This window comes from Hippopotamus amphibius, chromosome 13, assembly GCF_030028045.1.
Source record: "Hippopotamus amphibius kiboko isolate mHipAmp2 chromosome 13, mHipAmp2.hap2, whole genome shotgun sequence".
In the NCBI taxonomy this organism is placed as follows: domain Eukaryota; kingdom Metazoa; phylum Chordata; class Mammalia; order Artiodactyla; family Hippopotamidae; genus Hippopotamus; species Hippopotamus amphibius.
The window spans coordinates 11,414,377-11,432,320 of NC_080198.1; the positions used below are offsets into that span (position 1 = coordinate 11,414,377).

At 42.6% G+C, this 17,944-nt stretch overlaps 1 protein-coding gene across 12 annotated transcripts in view; it reads left to right on the forward strand.

The window, feature by feature from the left end:
* The window catches only part of SUMF1 (sulfatase modifying factor 1), a 115,142-nt gene that overhangs the window by 91,059 nt on the left and 6,139 nt on the right, over positions 1 to 17,944 (forward strand). For 7 of the 12 annotated variants that reach the window (XR_009048695.1, XR_009048699.1, XR_009048700.1 and 4 more), the window contains one exon: positions 264 to 1,357. Coding sequence is in view for 4 of the 12 variants with exons in the window: in XM_057704849.1 (XP_057560832.1) it covers positions 264 to 374 (111 nt within the window). In the remaining 8 variants the exon portion in view is untranslated. Of the gene's footprint in view, positions 1 to 263; positions 1,358 to 17,944 lie in introns of those variants that run through there. The other 5 variants (XM_057704850.1, XM_057704851.1, XR_009048694.1 and 2 more) reach the window with 4 other exon arrangements.

The following is a 17,944-nucleotide window of genomic DNA, read 5'->3' on the forward strand; positions in this document are numbered from 1 at the left end:
TAATGCTGACACCGGCATCTTTGTATTATATCTGTGCCATGTTTATAATGTAAAGGACATTGGGTAATATGGTGAGCTCTGAATGTGCTGCCCTTTTTGAAACATACATGCTAGGTGTGTACGAGGTGGGTGCCTGTAAGGGAGGCACTGTCTACAGGGAGGCATAACTCTATAGCTGATACTTGGTTACAGCATGAATCTGACAGTGGAGAGTCTTCAGCTGCAGTCCGAGAGCACTCACGTGTCTGGTTCTCTCTGCAAAGTCCTACTGCTACAGGTATCGCTGTGCTGCTCGAAGCCAGAACACACCCGACAGCTCTGCTTCTAATCTGGGATTCCGCTGTGCAGCCGACCGCCTGCCCACCACAGGCTAAGAGCCAAGAAGAACCTTCCGGATCCGAGAAGAAGCCGTGTCCAGCCTGCACGCGGCTTCCTTCAGAAGGCTGAACAGCCTTGTGTGAAGAATTCCCACCCCGAGGTGGGTTACCTACCTGCCTGATGGCCAGAGGAACCGCATGGCGAGACCAAATAGCTGACCTGCATCAGCATGTGCGCTTTATTGTGTGGTGTGTTTCATGTTTTATTTTTGAGAGTCTTTTAAAGAGGAAGGTAGTGGAGGGCACCTGGAGCTAGGCTACTGCCCAGGCTCTGCCCATGCAGTTAGACCCCAGGGTCCCACACTTGACCTTCCTGGGCCTCAGCGACCTCATCTGTCCAGTGAGGACACGATGATCAATGTGGTCTCTGAAGCTCTCTCCCTACTCTTAAATTCTCTGAATATATCAGATTCTATTGTGATTTCATAGTGAGAATTTATGAGATTATTTTTTAGCTATTTTTTTTCCACGTGTGAACCTTGGGTGATACTAATCATGTAAAATAATTGTTCGCTTATGTATTATTTTTAGAAAAGAATGGGGAGGGGGCGGCGGTGATGAGTCTTTATATTCATACTGCACTTTGCTTTTTCAAGGAAATCAGTGTCTTTTGCATTGTTATGATGAATCCTACTTGGGCCAGTGATGGTGTGCTCAAATTCAGCAATCTGAACACGCAGGAATGTCTGTGGGGTGACTCTACTGTGCTTTATCTTTTAACGTTAAGTGCCTTTGGTTCAGGGGGCAGTTACAAGCCCTGTTTCCCCCTCTCCCCCAAAGCCTTTGGTGAATGTGAAACGTGTGCTACACGGAGAAAGCTGTTTAATTCTAGATGTAGGAGAAGAGGAACAAGAACCTTGAATTAACTATACTTAAGGTACGCAGTATTTTGTAATCAGGAAGTAGGCAGTCTTGTTGGCCGCGGGTTTATCAGATGCTCTGGATCATGCACTGTGTGGAATAAACTGGTTTCTGCTAAATCAGGCTTCACTCTCATTGGTTCCTTTTCTACTTCCCTCTATTATGTGTTCTTTTAAAGAAATGACTTTGCAATATGTATATGTTTTGTTTGCTAGAAAACTTTCATGTCATTTCGCTACTTGATAACTCGGACATGTGAGCAGTTCATGGGAATTTTTATTCCAAAGAATAAGGCTGTTCTGCCAAGAACCTAATTATGACCTTGCTTCTTTGTGCCCCGGTAGAGGAGGCAAAGTCAAGGTCAGTGCCTCCATCCTGTAAAACCCAGAAGCTGCGTCTCATGCCAGGAAAGCACCTTGTTTTAGAGTGGGGACTTCCAACCAGAGGCTCCTGTCCTCAGGATCCCAGCCTGATTCCCCAGTCCTTGAAGACCCTAAATTCGTTTCTAGCATGTCATTTGAAAGGAAAGGCTTGTCTTTATGTTGATTGTTCAAAAACTAAGTCAAATAATATTAAGTGCTCAGTCAACTCTTGATTGCTACTTTTGTGCCTAACCTCCTAATGTTAAAATATATATCTTAAAAAACAGTCGTGTTGCTAGGGCGTTTGGCCACATTTGTTGATCTGTCACTTTGTGGATATAAAATGTTTCTTTACGATCTTTCACCAATTGATGATTAATTCCAGGCAAAACAAACAAAAAAAGCATTTGCTTCATTGAAAAAGCTAATGGAGGAAATAGGGTATTTTATTCTTAAAGTCAGCACTACTCAAGCACAGTTTTTGTTTTTACTTGTTACCTCCCACCTGCTTATATTTTTCACATGGTTACACTTTTAGTGTGTATATTTTGGATTCTTCTCTTGGTAATTAATGTTATATAGCATAAATATTTTGGGGTGTGTTTTGGCTTAGTCTGGAGAATTGCATATTTAGCAGCAGCATAATGTTAGAAAGCATTTAAAGTGAAATCCTAACAAGCCCTTCATTTAAGAACTGCATTTCTAGGTTACCGACTACAGAGTATGTCAGGCTACAGACAAACACCTGTGGCCACTACGCTTTATAAAATTGTGTGTTGACTTATGAACAGTCTGGCAGGATTGTAGTATAGTAACTGCATTCCTGAAAAACTTCACCTTCTGCAAAATCGCATGTAAAAAATAGGGAGCATGAGGGGAAAAGAGAGGTAGGGGCAGACCACTTGAATCTTAAGGAACTTTGTAACCAGAGCACTATCAAAAATAGCAACTATCCTAGTAAAACCAGGAGCTCCCGTTAAATCTGCAGTGGCATTTGCAGCTAGCATCACAGCCAGTCAATCCTTTGCAGCCATAAGCCCTGGGGCTCCTCTGTCTTCTCCAAGATCTAAGCTTTTACGGCATTTGCTTTGAATGGAGACAACTTCTGTCAAAAGATCTGATAGAGATTTAGACTTCTGCATCTGTCTTTTTAAAGTTAGGGGGGCAGTGTTTTTGTAGTATCTTTATTTGAACTCTCAGTTTTTCGGAGAGGTTAATTCACAAAGGGCAAATTTGAGCAATCTTGAAGCCACTATTAAATAAGCCGCTACTTGTACTTCCACAGGATTAAAAAAATTTTTTTCAGAGGTCTTCATATATTGCTAAAATTTTCTATTACATTGCAAGAAAGTTTACCCCTGAGTGTTTCAAAACACATTTCAAGTAACATACACCCCAACATGATTTGCACATTCTGCCATCTTCCAATCTCTATTTACTAATCACTTATGAGCTATTTCTGCTTCCAAGAAACATTCATCATAGCAGATCAGACTACTTGGCTCATGTGGCAATACCAGAGTTGAAAATTCTGCTTTTTTTTGTTGTGGTGGTGGTGGTTGTTTTTGTTTGTTTGTTTTTGTCAGGAGCTCATATATTGGGTCTATGTTTCTAGTTCGTTTTTTGCCCCATTGAAGCATGGGGGAAATTTAAGGTTTGTTCTCAAATCTGCTTTGATCGTGAATCCTGGACAATTTTAATTTGTTTTCAGGGGTGTACATGAGGGGCTGAGTTGGGATCAAGTTATATCTTCTGTTTTAAAGCCTTATAAGGCTTCTTTAAAGCCTCATGTTATAATCATAACATGATGAGAAGGGTGGTGGGGAGTGGTGGTTGTGGTGGTCAAGAGTGACGTTTCCTTTTTGGAAAACATCAGATTACACAGAGGCCTCAAACTTTGTGTGGGTCAGCCTACAGCTTAAAATGAAATACAGATCTGCACCAATGTGGACATTGTTTTTTTTCTTCTTGAATCCCTCCATCCCCACCTTTTTTTTTTTTAATTTATTTAATTTATTTAGCTTTTTAACAAAGTATCTCTGTTATCCATATGACCCTTTAGGAAAAAAAGGAAATCAAAGATGCTATTTATTAAGTGTTGATTTAGGCTGGGGTGCGGTGGGGTAGCAGCTCCAAAGCAATGTGTTGGTAAATTCTGTTTTCCATGCACTATCTTTGCTGAGAATTCTGTTGTTGACATAACATAAGGCAATGGGCCTTTCGTCCGTGAGAATCTCAGAATTCCAGGCCTCTTGCTAATCACCTTTTCAAAACAGATCATGTTTTCAAGCTACACATAGAATTGTTCTATGTGGTAAAATCCATAGTTAACTTAGTGAAAGGAGTATTTTGAAAAAAACAAACAAACATGGAAATATGATGTTTTCTGTTCTGAGACTTCAGGAATTTCATACAAGGGACTAGTGTCAGATTTATTTTTTCTTTGTAAAATATTTGGTATGCATTTCTTCCTCCTTCCTTCCAACAAATATCGGTACTAACCTTACCATTGGCAATATTTATCACCAGGGAGTTAACCTGTAGGCTGGCTATTAGGAGGCGCACAGGGGGTGCAGAGCCTGGCTCTTGTGGGGACAGGGGCCAGGCAAGAAGTAGGCTGAGTGATGCCCTTTCTAAAGGCCCTGCTGCTGCTCTGCCCTCCCATGGCTGCCACGCAGAAATGCGAGCCCAGATTTGCTCCATCGTCCAGTTTCTGAGAGTACCTGGCTATCTGCATTTTCGTGTGACGTCTTCTGAGTTTTTAATATTGGCAGCCAATTCAGATTAAAAAAACCAAACACTCTAAGGACCTCGTAAATTGCTTCTGTAGCCAGATTCAGCCTGTGGGATGCCACTTTTCAATCGAGAATTATGAAAAGTTGATTCATTTCATGTAGCACAAAATCTCATGTATTTCTTTCTGAAAAATGACCGATCAACAGTTAGAAATGTCTGAGTTTGAGAAAGGGCAGTGGCTTGCCCAAGGCCTTCATCTTACCTAGAAATACCTTAGGAAACACCTCTCTTCCATCTCCACCCTGGTCCCAACTAAAATCATTTAACAGCCAAAGGTAATCTCAGCAGTGCTATCAATGGTTCATTTTCCTTAACTTTGGCACTTATGACTAGATTTGCAGACTAATATCAGAGAGTAGCATAAATGTCAGTTTCTTAACTGTTGGTTTCATTTATTAAAATTTGATTGTCTGTAACACAAACTACTCCAGAGTAGGCCTTGTTATTTTATAGATTTTGCGAGAATCAGTCATGCTGTTAGTGAAAACTGGCCTTTGTTGTCTCAAGTGCTTAAAACACTGTGACGATTATTAACTCCAAGAGCCTCAGATGGAGACCTGGCAACAGGCCAGAACGCCTTCCTTCCTCTGACTTGTGTTTAGACCATTAAAGCAGGAGTTTAATTAACTTTTTGATTAAGGAAAATCATCGCAGATAACATTCAGGTAGGCTGTAAAGTGAGAAACGCTCTTTCCTGAAACTTGCCCTATTTAGGACTGGAAAGTTGAAGGGATTAGCACCAAGGGGGCGGAATTTTTCAGGTTCAGATTGGATTCTAATCTGCCCCCAAATGGAAATTGACCCCACAGTTCTCATTATGAGAAGGCTGGTTGGGCCTTTGGAATTAGTCGCTGTTGTCAGGCAAAAAGGAGATTCCATTTCAGGGTAATTGAAGGTCGGGTAGGATTCTCTCCCACCCCTGGGTCTGGGCCATGTTTAACAAACTCCTTGTTTTCTTTGCTGAGGAAATGGACGACCGATCAGAGCAACCCTGTTCCAGCATGTCAGTTTGGCACGTCAAGTGGGTAAGATTAGAAGCTCTGAATCAACACTTGGGGGAAAGTGAAACCAGCTGACAGTCAATCAGGGGAACAGAGAGAAGCCCTTCCTTGTCAGGTGGCGCTGATAAAAGTTTCACCTGTGTTTAGTTTGGTGCCTGTGAAGAAGGACCCCTTTGTGGTTGCTTTTCTGAAGCCCACAGTTTTTCTCTGCTCCAGACACTTGCCAAATGAAATTTTATTTATTTATTTTAAGTGATATGGAAGGATGCCCTTTTAATCTCTTCCGTTATCTTCTTTAAAGGCAGTTTTAGCATCGTGTGAAGAGAGCACCAGAATGAGATTATCAGGAATCGTTTCACTGCCTTTCCGCCTACTTACCTTGTGACCTTTAGGCAGGTAATGTCCTCTCAGGTAAAATGAGGATAATAACATGTACCCTCCTTGGGATTGCGAGGAGATATGAACTAATGCAAAAATGAAGTGTTTAGCACAAATTGCTTGGTTAAGTGCTTGCTAGCTTCTTGTTTCTGTTATGATTATTAAGATCAGAGGGGCAGGAAGGTGCTACCAGACAGTCCTGGTCGGTCATGGGGTTCAGCTCAGAACAGAGATCAAAGTGGGCTAAAAGGCAGAAAATAAAGAGGCAAATTTAAAAGCGTAACTTGACATCTATCTCAAACATCTGAAAAAAAAAAAAAAAGCTGGGATGATTGGCCCCCAAACCTCTGTTAATACTTGAATTTGAAAATATTCTGACACTGTGTGGTCCATCTGTCCCCCAAAGTTCCGTTCTTTTCTTTCTTTCTTTCTTCTTTTTTTTTGCTGCACCAGAGTAGCTTGTGGGATTTTAGTTCCCCTACCAAGAATCAAATCCAGGCCCTTGGCAGTGAGATCACAGAGTCCTAACCACTGGACCACCAGGGAATTCCACCCCCCACCACCCTCCCACCCCCGCCCCAAAGTTCTCTTTAAAGGAGAAAATCAGATCTGGTTATTGCTACATAGATTGCATACTTCTGAAGCTTTTCCTCTTCAGCTTACCTCTTGCAGGTTTAATACCAATGAAAATGCCATTCATGGGCATAACAATAATTAAAAATAAAGAAAGCAGAAAAGGGAAGGCAGTCTGATGGCTCATGATATGCCCATCAGCCTGTTAATGTTTTCTGTGGTGTTGTCAATGTTAATTTGCATGCCAGTCCTGGAGAATAGTTGTTTAGGTAATTTTACTAAGTCATTTAAATTTTTTCTTCTTACTTAATTCTTCTCTGAGATTATTGGTCCAGGATCTAGATTCTGACTTCATAAATTACCACGTTTAAAACTCAAAACGACGTCCAAAGGAGAATGGTTGAGGGTTTAGCAACACTCATAGGGATTGGTGTCATGGGTTTTGAGAACAGCAACTCTCAGATGTGGTCTGTGGACCCCATTCAGGGGGTTGAGTCAAAACTATCTTCATAGTAATATCAAGATGTGATTTGTCTTTTTTATTCTCATTATGTCATGAGTATATGGTGGGATTTTCCAGAGACTACGTAGTGTGTAGCCTGATGGCTCATAGAATATGAGCTTGTATATTTTTATGTTTTAAAATGTTTCCAGTCTTATTTCTCAATATGCTAAATGTTAGCTCTAACCCACACTACAGAAGCTCCGTGGGGTCTTCAGTAAGATGTAGGCATGTGAAGGGGTCCTGAGAGCAAAAAGTTTGAGGGCTGCTGATCTAGGAGAAAAGCAAGGTCTGGTGGTCACGGAGTCTGTCTTGGAAATAATGACCAGCCCTTATCCAGCTCTTCAGGAGGTGGTCAAGAAGAATCGAGTTTAAATGACCTCAGGAGAAAGTAGCATTATCTGTTAAGAGGTGCTTCTCTTTTCGGTAGATCTATTAAATGCAGAGGAGAATTTCCTTCCCTGGCTCTAAGAAGACCCACCAATGATTTAGTTGAAGTGGTCACCTGGGAGGGTCAGAAAGTGGAAGCTCTGGGGAGCAGCACAGGCAGATGGCCCCGCCGTGGGCTGTCATTTTCACAGAGATGGTGATAATGGAGTTGGGTCCTCTGAGAGACAGTTCTGTGCCTGAACTGCCCTAAACAGTCCTGTAGTTGGAGTCACTCTGATATAGAAGGACTCCCCAGGAGGGCTTTATAGTATCAAGTGCACATAGTGTAAGTTCCTCCGCCGTTGCAGCCTCTGCTTGAGGTGATGTGGTCAAGGGACCCCTGCATTGTCAACCATCTGCCCCCTCAGATGGTGAGTGAGTGAGGAGGGTCAAGTGTTGCTTTCATTAAATAGCTCCCTTTCTCCTGGTGGAATTCGCCTTCTTTGTGCTGTAAATCGTGATTGTTTTACCTTCCTCTCGCCTGGTTGGTCTTCCAGTCAAAGTTTTAGGCACCCCTCAGCCAGGCACTAAGCTGAATGCTTTCTATACATGATCTGATTTAATCTGCAGGCAGTCTTGGGAGGAACTGGTTATTTCTGGTTAGTATTCCCACTGTGCTCTTAGGAAACTAGGACTTGGTGTTTGCAAGGCGTCCAGGTGACACGGCTGAATGAGGCAGAACCAGGACTCACACCATTTTTGTGACTTCTGTTTCTCTGTTGCATCACTAGATCCGCAGTTTTATTTTGAGTTTGTGGTGGAGAGGGGTGGATTGAAGAGAGGAGATTACCAAGGCAAAAGGTAGCCTGAAGGAGAAAAAAGGCAAAGAGGGAGGAGGTGGAATGATTAGTGCTTAAGTGGAGCGAAACTGTCTCAGTTTAAATTCTTACGCTACCACTTGCTAGATATGTGACTTTGGGCAAGTTACTTAACCGATTTGTTTTTCAGATTTTGAAAATTAAGTGGAAATACTTTCATAAAAGATAGAATCAAGGCAGGAGTGTTAAAATCGTCAGTATAAGGTGATCTGCGTGCAAATCTTTGACCTGCTTTACATCCCTTCTGTGTCATTCTCAGAATGGCAATGAGACATCCAAGGTTAGGACCACACATTTTCAAAAGGCATGTTTTCATCACATCCTTTTCTTTCCCAGAATGTACCTCTTCTTTTTACAAGTGATCATGTTTCCATAAAGAAGTGGATTTTTTATTTGTTTGTTTTTTTAGGGGCAAGGTGGGCAAAGGCTGGGTATATAAGAAACATTCATCTGCTGGAAATGATGAAGCTCAAAAGGTACATTATCAGTTCATTTGTACCAGGCTCAAATTCATGAAGAAAATTATAGCTGATAAGACGACTGAGATCATGTGTGAAGAGTGAAAGGAAACGTGTCCTGCGCCTTGTTAAATAGTGCTCTGAAAGAGCATATGGGAGGACTTGCTTGGTAAGAGTAAATCCCCGGTCTTTGTGAAACTGGGCTGAGGTTTCTTACTCGCTACCCGACTCTGCTGAGGGACTGAAACCTGGGCGTTGCTTCTTAAGATGCAGTTACAGGGCAGCTTCCAACTCAGCATTTTCCTCTGTTCCAGAACATTTGTAAATATTCAGTTTGGTGGGGAGGGGAAGAAACGTCATTAATGTGAGAACCACATTCACATTTGTAATTTTATATTTATTAACAAAATCTTTTGCTCCAGAATGTATTAGGCAAGCCAAAGGATGAGTCACCTTGATTACTGCTTCTGGGCTGTTAGCTTTGGACAGTCTCTTTTGAAGCAAGCCCTTGTATTGGTACCTCCATCCCTGGCAACTGAAGTGTTTTTTTATATGTAATGTTCCCCCTCTAGTGGCCAGATTGGTTTTGGTTTTTGCTGTTTTTGTACAGAAGATCTCTGGAGTTGGAGAACCTTTTATTTAGGGATACTGTAAATTTGGGAAGGCCAGGGGAGAGGATAAAGAAGAGTGTGCAAATCTTTATTCCATAGGAAAAGACTGGTCTGAAGTATTTGGCCAGTCCAGCCTAGCTTTTTAAAGAGCTGTTGGAGATGAAGGCTGTGACCTGCGGAAGGGAGGAGATCTCTCATCTTTTTACTTTGATTGTTTTCTAAATTTCTACTGCCTTTATGAAGAATTATCTTGTTAATAACTCTCCATCAAGTTTCATTAGAAAAACCTTTATTATTCTTTAATTATAAGAACAATAAAGTGCATAGGGTAAAACTAGAAACTCTAAAAACCATGCGAAGTGTCCTTCATTCTGTGAGTTCAGGTCTTCTCCCAAATCTGTGCCAGCAGGTATCTACTGTCAACAGTAAGTGTATCTTTCCAGACTTTTTTCTGTGCATTTACGAACACATATTATACATGTGTCTATTGGTATATATTGAATACAGATGATTTATCAAAATATACATAGATGCACACAGAAATCACAATGTATTCAACATATTTGGTTTTTATGAAACGAAATGGAATCATATCACAAATACTATTCATTTAATGTATTTTGTACACCCCATGAAGGTACTAGATAGGTCTAGCTCTTTTTAAATAGCTGAATTAATGAAATTCATTTATTTAAGCATTCTCTTATTTATGAATATTTGGGTTATTTTCAATTTTTATTGTTAAAAAAAAATTCCAATAAATCTATTTGTACCTACTTACATCTCTGCTGGTTTGTGCAGATATTCTCTGTAGGATAAATTCCTGGGAGTCTAACTCCTGTATCAGAGCTTATGGTTATTTTAAATTAAAGGATGGGTACTGACAGCCCTCCTTTTTGGCTGCGCCAGTTTCCATTCCCACACACAGTGAATCTGCAGCTCTTCAATGCTGCTTTTTTTTTTTAATCCTAAATCGAATCTGAGAACAACCAAGGTAGCTTCGTGTAGGAAAATTCTCCTGTAGGATTCAGGAACAGTTGTTGGGGTGGGAGGAGGGGAATGAATGAAATCAAACTGAGGTCTTCATCCGGCCTCAGCACTGGTGCGTTCCCAGCTCTCTGTGGCTGAAAAGCAACCCTGGGGTATGCTCATCGGTCCAATTTTGATTGCAAATGACTCCAGCCTGCAAAAATGATTCGCTGTTAATGAAATCAGTCTTGAGGAGCAAATTGTTTCCACTCCCCACCCCTGCCCACAATCCACAGTGACCTCTTTACTGCCTGTAATTACCATGTTATTTTTCTCCTTGGGGTTTGGTGATCTGGAGCTCATCTCTGAATAAATAATTCTGACCTTTCCTATGTATGGCTGGTTGCTCTTGAAAGTTAAAAAATCATAGTTTGAAGGTCAGAAGCCTTGCACGTTATCTAGTCTCATTGGCTTCCTCGTCCCTATCTCTCTACTCCATCTGATGTCCTCAGAGCTGGACCCTGTGCCATGCCTGGCTTATTTGTCACAAATGCACTTTCATGAGCCCTCCCCCCAGAAGACTGAGTGAATAGGGCTCAGTTGAGGCCTGGGATTACATACTTCTCAAAATCCCCAATCTTACCTCTTGGGCCTCGTAAGAGGGGTAACCCTTGGGAGCTTTAGTTGCATTATCTGTGAAATGACGGCTTGAAGTATATCAAACTCCCCTGCAGGGGAAAGGAGGAGAGGAGGGTTGTCAGGAAAATTCTGCCTGAGACTTTAGGAGAATTGCTCCTGGGAGTCACTGGTGTGTCCATCTTGGCAGAAGCATTGCCAGCTGATGCTGCTTCTGCTTTAGGCGCTGTTTCTTGGCTCCCTTCTGGAATGACATCAGACCACTTGTGAGGAAGGCAAGACTGAAAATATATGTTCGCCTCCCTTGGCCTAGACCTGTGGTAGATCCCTCGTTTCACAATCATTAAGGACCCTTCTTCACTCTGGGATTCTGTGACGGGGGTCCCTGGTGAAGGAAAATCCAAAGGTGAAGCTGTTGCAGGGAGACCCCTTCCAGGGCCCGAGAGGGGACTCTTGTCTAACACTCGGAACTGAATTGTCCGAGGAGACACATGTGCTGATAAAGCAAGAGATTTTATTGGGAAGGGGCGCCGGGGTGGAGAGCAGGAGGGTAAGGGAACCCACGAAGGCTGCTCTGCCACGTGGCTCGCAGTCTCGGGTTTTATGGTGATGCGGTGGGTTTCTGGGTTGTCTCTGGCCAATCACTCTGACTTAGGGTCCTTTCTGGTGGCGTGCGCATCTTTTAGCCAAGATGGACTTCGCGAGGAGAATTCTGGGAGGTAGGTAGGACATGTGGTCTGGCATTTCCTTTTGACCTTTCCAGTATTCTTCTGGTTGGTGGTGACTTGTTAGTTCCCATGCAAATTGTTAGTTCTCATGCAAATCTGCCTGGCCAGGGTGGGTGGTTACAATCTGTGTTTCCTCTAACAAAGCCAGCGACACAAAACTAAGCAGTAGCTTTTGCTTTATAGTATAGTACCTTTAAAAAACACTAACAGCAGAAGGCTTTCCTTAGTATGAAGGACTGAAATGATAGCTGGTATGTTGTAACTGTTTTATAAATGTTTATAAATATAAAAAGAGCTAAATGGCCTGAGTGTTTGACATGTGCTGGCCTTGAGGACCTAAAGGCAGCCTGCTAGCAGCTTCTTGATGGTGTGTGACTTTTTGGTTACCCTTGGCACGTGCTTGCTTTGTTGGGACCTGTGGGTTTTACAGTATGAACTTGGCGCTTTGGAGCTTTTATAGCCCATCATGTCTATAAGACTCATAATCAAGTTGGCTTGGTGGTAAGGGATAAATTATTACTTACTGCTTTGGATGTCCTCAGAGTGGCACTATTTATAAGCAAATAAGCTGAAACTGCAATTGGAAAATTCCAACTGAATTTCTTCTTAGTTTAAAAAAAAAAAGTGTGAATAGCATTTATTATCACCCTAGACATTTTGTGGCAGTGTCGGGGGAGGTGGACAAGGTGTCTAATGAGCCACAGAAGTATAGATGTATTGGTTAAAAAAAAAAAAAAAGAGTCTTTTTAAAGGAAAAAAAATGTGAAACCATTTAATCTCTGTCCAGTAAAGAATGCCTAATGAATGCTTGTTAGGCCTAAACCATTTCAAATGACAGGTGCCTAAATGTCTCCTTTGCCTGAAGCCTTATAAGTCTCCTAAATTTTAAAAAACATATTTTTATCTGCTATCATAATGAAAAAAAAAAAAAAGGCAAACTATATATTCATTCGCAGTAAGTGAGAAAGAGACTCCTGAATCTTAAAAGGTAAAGCATAGGGTTAAAAGGTGAATAAGTTCTGGAGATCCAATGCACAGTTTGTGATTTAGTCAATAGTACTGTATTATATATACTTCAAAGTTGCTAAGAGACTAAATCTTAAATATCCTCACCACAAAGAAGAATCGGTGTTTATGTGACATGATGGAGGTGTCAGCTAGCACTGTGCTAATCGTACTGCAGTATGGAAATGTTTCGAATCAACATATTGTGCACCTTAAACTTTCACGATGTTATGTGCCAATTATATCTGAAGTTTAAGAAAAAGCAGAAAGTGGTAGAGAAGCCTGGATCTAAAGGGTACTGCAGACATGGTACCCGTGTTTTTGAAGTGAATACGAAGTTAATATGGGGCACATTCATTTTTCTACAACCTTCTCATGTTAAAATATACTCCACAAAATACGAAACATTAAATATGAAAATCATTTAAAGATACACTCTACAAAATAATAACAATGTAATACTGACTGATTTAAATGGGAAAAATAATACAAACTGATTTGAACGGGGGAAAAAACCCTTTAAAAGTACCAAGATGCCCTTAATCTCCCAGGAGAATCATTATTCTAAGCACCTGTGCTTCATGGTGGGAGGCCTGCTTGAATTAGCCCGCGGTGTCTACACTGTTCGATCTTATTCTCGTCTTATTATCCTTCCTATTACTCTCCTTTGTATGTTGTCATCAGAATGGCCAGAGCTTGTGTCGGAGGTGGGAGAACATATTTGGCAAGATGCTGGTGTACTTTCTGGCAATAATGCCAGCCCATGTGATGCTCTTTGTCACCTTTTTTGGATACAGCCACTGCAGAACAAAATGTTCTCTTGCGAGATTTTAAGTTGGTTTTTGATGGTCAAATAGTCAAGGAAGCATGTCTGAAGAAAAAAGTGGCATCACAAACATCCCCTTACACTGGGAATATTGGGTGGCAAAATCATGTTTATGTGGAAGAAGAAGAAAGATGAAGCACCTTAGTGAGTTTATTTCAAAGCATGTACAATTTGGGGAAATAATCCCCCCCACCCCCACTGTAAAAGTTCTGTGTGTGAGAGCCTTGCGTCCTACAAGCTGTTTCTCTCGCAGTGTTCGGGAAATGGGGCCTCAGTCCATCCAGTTGCATACTCCAGAAACTGCAGTGTCATTCTTGACCTCTCCCTGTCTCTCATCTCCCACATCTAGCCCATCTCCAGGTCCTGTCGCTACTGCCTCCTAAATACCTCTTTGAATCTATTTCCCCCCATTTTTAATAATCCAAGCTGCATATCTCCCCTGGACAAATATAAACCATCTCCTAACTGGTCCACCTGAATCCTCTCTCAGAACTCCCTTCTGTCGTCCTCCAACCCAAGTCTGATCTCCCCATTACAGTCATTTCTTTCTTTCTTTTTTTTTTTTTTTTTGGCTGTGCCTTTGAGCATGTGGGATCTTAGTTCCCCGACTGGGGATTGAACCCATGCCTCCTGCACTGGGAGCACAGAGTCTTAACCACTACACCGCCAGGGAAGTCCTGTTTTGTTTTGTGTTTCGTTTTTCTTTTTGAATCATATATAACATCATGTCCCCATTCTGCTCAGCCCCTACCCGTGGCTTTCCATTTACTTTCAGGAAGAATATTATCTTAGCTTGGGCTGCCCTGACAAAATACCATAGATTGGGTGGCTGAAACAACAGACATTTATTTCTCACAGGTCTGGAGGCTGAGAAGTCCAAGATCAGGTTACCAGCTGGTTCAGCATCTGGTGAGGCTCTCTTCCTGGCTGTATAGACAGTTTTCCTTCCCTGCCATTCCACAGGTGTTAATCCCAACAGCACCCCCTACTAATCTTCCTGCACTCCAACCTTCCTCTCAGGGTCTCCTCTCCAAGGAACCCAAACCCTGTGCCTCACAGAAGAAGTGGGATTTGAGTTGAGACTTTAAAGAAAGATGGGAAAGAAGTCACTAAATAGTGAAGGGGGGGTTGAAGGGTTGGAGAAGGGAGTTGTCCTGAGGGAGGAAAGCAGCCATCAGCCCAACTGCCCCTAAGGCCTGCGGAGGAAGTGGAGAGCTACCCAGAGGGGCTAGGTCATAGGATGAGAAGGGAGTAGTGGGGTTTTGCTGAAAAGGTAGATTGTGAAAGGCATTAAGGTACTCCCGTGAAGAACTTGGACTTCATCCTAAAGATAATGTCAGGTTCATCGCACTAATAACTCAAGGATACCCGTTAAGTGCTGGAGAAAAACCAGTGAGCAAAATCAGACCTGGTCCCAGTCCTCAAGGAGCTTGTAGTCCAGTAGAGGAGCTCGGCAGCAATCCATCGCACAAGTGCCAAATTTGTACACGCATACCACAGTAAAGTGTTTTGAAGACTTAAGAAGTATAGGCCCTTGAGACCCTCTCACTCTAATTATTTGTCCCTTATTGGACTCTAAACACCTTGAGAATGAAGATTGCTTTCCGTCTCTGTTTCTCCAGAATGGAGCATAGCAGGTGCTTGGAAGCATTTGCTGAATTAGATATGAATTCGGAGACTTGACTTCACCCCACCTGGCCCTCGTATCTAGTATACTTGATAAATGGTTGTGAGTGAATGAATGAAGAAATTGAATGAAGGAAGGAAGGAAGGAATAACAATTGTTTAGGTGACTGGGTGGATCAACTAGAACTACTTCCCAAGTGCTGGTCTTGGCAAAGAAAAATAAGAACTGGGTGTCACGTTGTTTATAAAACTACACTGATTTCGTTTTAAGAACTGCTGAGAGATTTTAAGGGATTATGTGCCTCCCCTGCTTCCCTGCTCCTTCTCTTTCTGAAAGGGTGGTGATAGTCAATATTAGTGTACTGTGGAATCCTCTCACCAGGCAAAAAATCAACAGTTCAGTAGCTAAAATGGTTTTAAACTAGTCAGAAATTTGGGAGCAATTTCTGCAGGGCAAATTACGGTAGTGAGAGGGTCTGGTGTTTGTTGGAGATCAAGGATTAGTTTTTCGCCATCCTTGATTTCCACCCTTAAAAGAGTTGAGAATGTGTTCCAGTGGGGCGGGGGTGTTGTGCGAAGAGGTCGGTTGGTTCCTGGAGATGAAAGGGGAAAGAGGTTATTTTCAAGAGCTGGGGAAGACTGGAGAAACAGATGAGTAAGCAAGCAGACACTTCCAAAATAAACAACAAAAACAAACCCACTTTGCCCTGAGGGTAAATGGAAGCTCTAATTGACGGAATTCAGTGATTTAAATACAGGCCAGGAGAAATACGTCTGAGATTTGTTCGGAAGCACTTTTCTGTGCCTGCCTGCTACGTACAAATGCTTTGAGGTGGTGGTGGGTTAGAAAAAGAAGACCGAAGTGGTCTAGGCGTGGAGAGAGGGTGAAGGGTGGGCTGGTCAGAGTGGGACGTGGTGAGCAGAGGCCATGGGACACGTGGGGTTGGAATCAGTGGCCTCAGCACGTTGTAACTGGCTGCTCTTATAAACAGGGAGCATTGAGGAGGTCTGGACCAGAGGACTAACCAAAGTTAGCAAAGTGGTACACAGCAGAGATGGTTTTGCGGTAGATGAAGTAATTTGTATTTTCCCAGTTTAACCATGGGGATGTGGCAGTGAGGACAAGGCTGGGCAGGTGGCTGGAGGAAGATGAATGGCAAGGAGACAGCAGCCTTATGTGATGCCAGCTAGCAGCAAACAGAAACAGGAGAAGGAGGAAAGGAAGAAGAGACAGGGAAACAGAATATATTACTGGCTCTCTTGTTATTTTAGCTGCCTAGTAGCCAGTAAACAAGCAGCATAGGAGATGTGGAGTTTAAGAATCCAAGCAATACACAAAAAGAAAGTCCACAGTATTCTGCAAAGAAGGCAAGGCTAAGAACAATTTAAAGAAAAATCACACACACACACACACACACACACACACACACACACACATCTCTTCCAGTGCCCCCTGAAGGTAAAGGTAAGCAACCTGCTTCTGTAAGCTTCTTCCAGAAGGGAATACCTTTATCAAGGTGAGGACAAGAGAGAATGTGACTTTTCAAGGTGAACCTCAGAGTGAGCAGACGAGTGAGAGATGAGGTGGAGAGGGAGGCAGGGGCCTTCTGGTCATGTGTGGGAAGACATTCAGGAGCCTTTCTGAAACCTTGAAAATGTTAAAGTATGTGGGCCGAGCGATGGGATTCAGAATGTCCTGCTTGAGCAGTGGAGGAGCTGAGGGTGCGGGGCGTGGAGACTATGGGGGCATAGGCAGAGGGTTGGCCGTCTCTAGGGGCGCAGCCCCTTTCTCACTGCACACCTCATATCACCCTGTTTGGCCCTGAAGGATGGCTGGTTAGCCAGAGACGGGTAAGATTCCTCAAGGGAGGAACAACCTAAGATAGGCACAGTCGCAGAGGGGCCAACAGGGGTGGGGCACAGACCCCTAATCCATCTGAGAGAGGTCTCCTGCCCCCAGGGCTGTTTTGCTTTCCATGCCCAGCTCAGATCCACACCTGCTCAAATCGGGCCCAGGAGGCAAACAAAGATCATTGCCCCAGTCATGTGAAGCCTATGATTGTTTATAGGATTAACCTGGGAGTGTTAGCCAAGAACTCAATAAAAGCCACATGGGATGAATCAGCAAGGCTCTTGATCCTAGAGGTCTTGAGTCCCCCGGTCCCATCTTTCTCTTCAGTCTGTGTCTGTGTTTTCTTCAAGCTTGCGGCACCCGTCACTCACCTTGAGTCGCCGAGCTGGTCTCGGCAATGTTGAGAAGTTTGGGCTCCATCCTGAGTGTGATGAGAAGTCACTGAAGGGTGTAAAGGCAGAGGATGCACTGTGGGGATGGTGAGGCTGAAGGCAGAGGGAAGGCTGGAGGCTGGAGGCTGTTGCAGGGAAAAAATGATGGAAAACTGGCATAAAACGATAATAGGGCAGAACAGAACAGATTTGAGAGATGTGTAGGGCGGGGAATTTATAGGACTTGGTGATTGATTAGTTATGGGGAGGAAGAGGAAGAGTCATGGATGACTTGTAGCTTTGGGCAGCTAGGCCAAAAGTAATGTCATTAACTGAGCGACAGTATATACAAAAATAGCAAGGCCTTTTATCATCCCAGGAAAATCCCAAATAGTTATAAAGTAAAAGGGAACTCCAAGGATGTTCTTCAGATTCTGTTTATAATTTGGCTATAATTAAATGAATAAAGACATGTATCCCTTTATTTAACTGATTAACAGACCTTCTTTGGGAACTTATTCTAATACTTCCACAACATTTACCACCAAGAAAGATTTACCATTATATGGAATCTAAGTGAATCTTGGCTATGATAATGTGATAACGTGTGTATTCGGTTCTGTGTAGCACAGTGTAAACCCAGAAGTATGCCTGTAATGATAACCAAATTTATATAGTGCTTTATAGCCTATATAAATCCATTATTTTATATGAGTCCCATAACAGCCTTGCCAGGGAAGCTAGTTCCTTCCCTCCCTTGTAAGT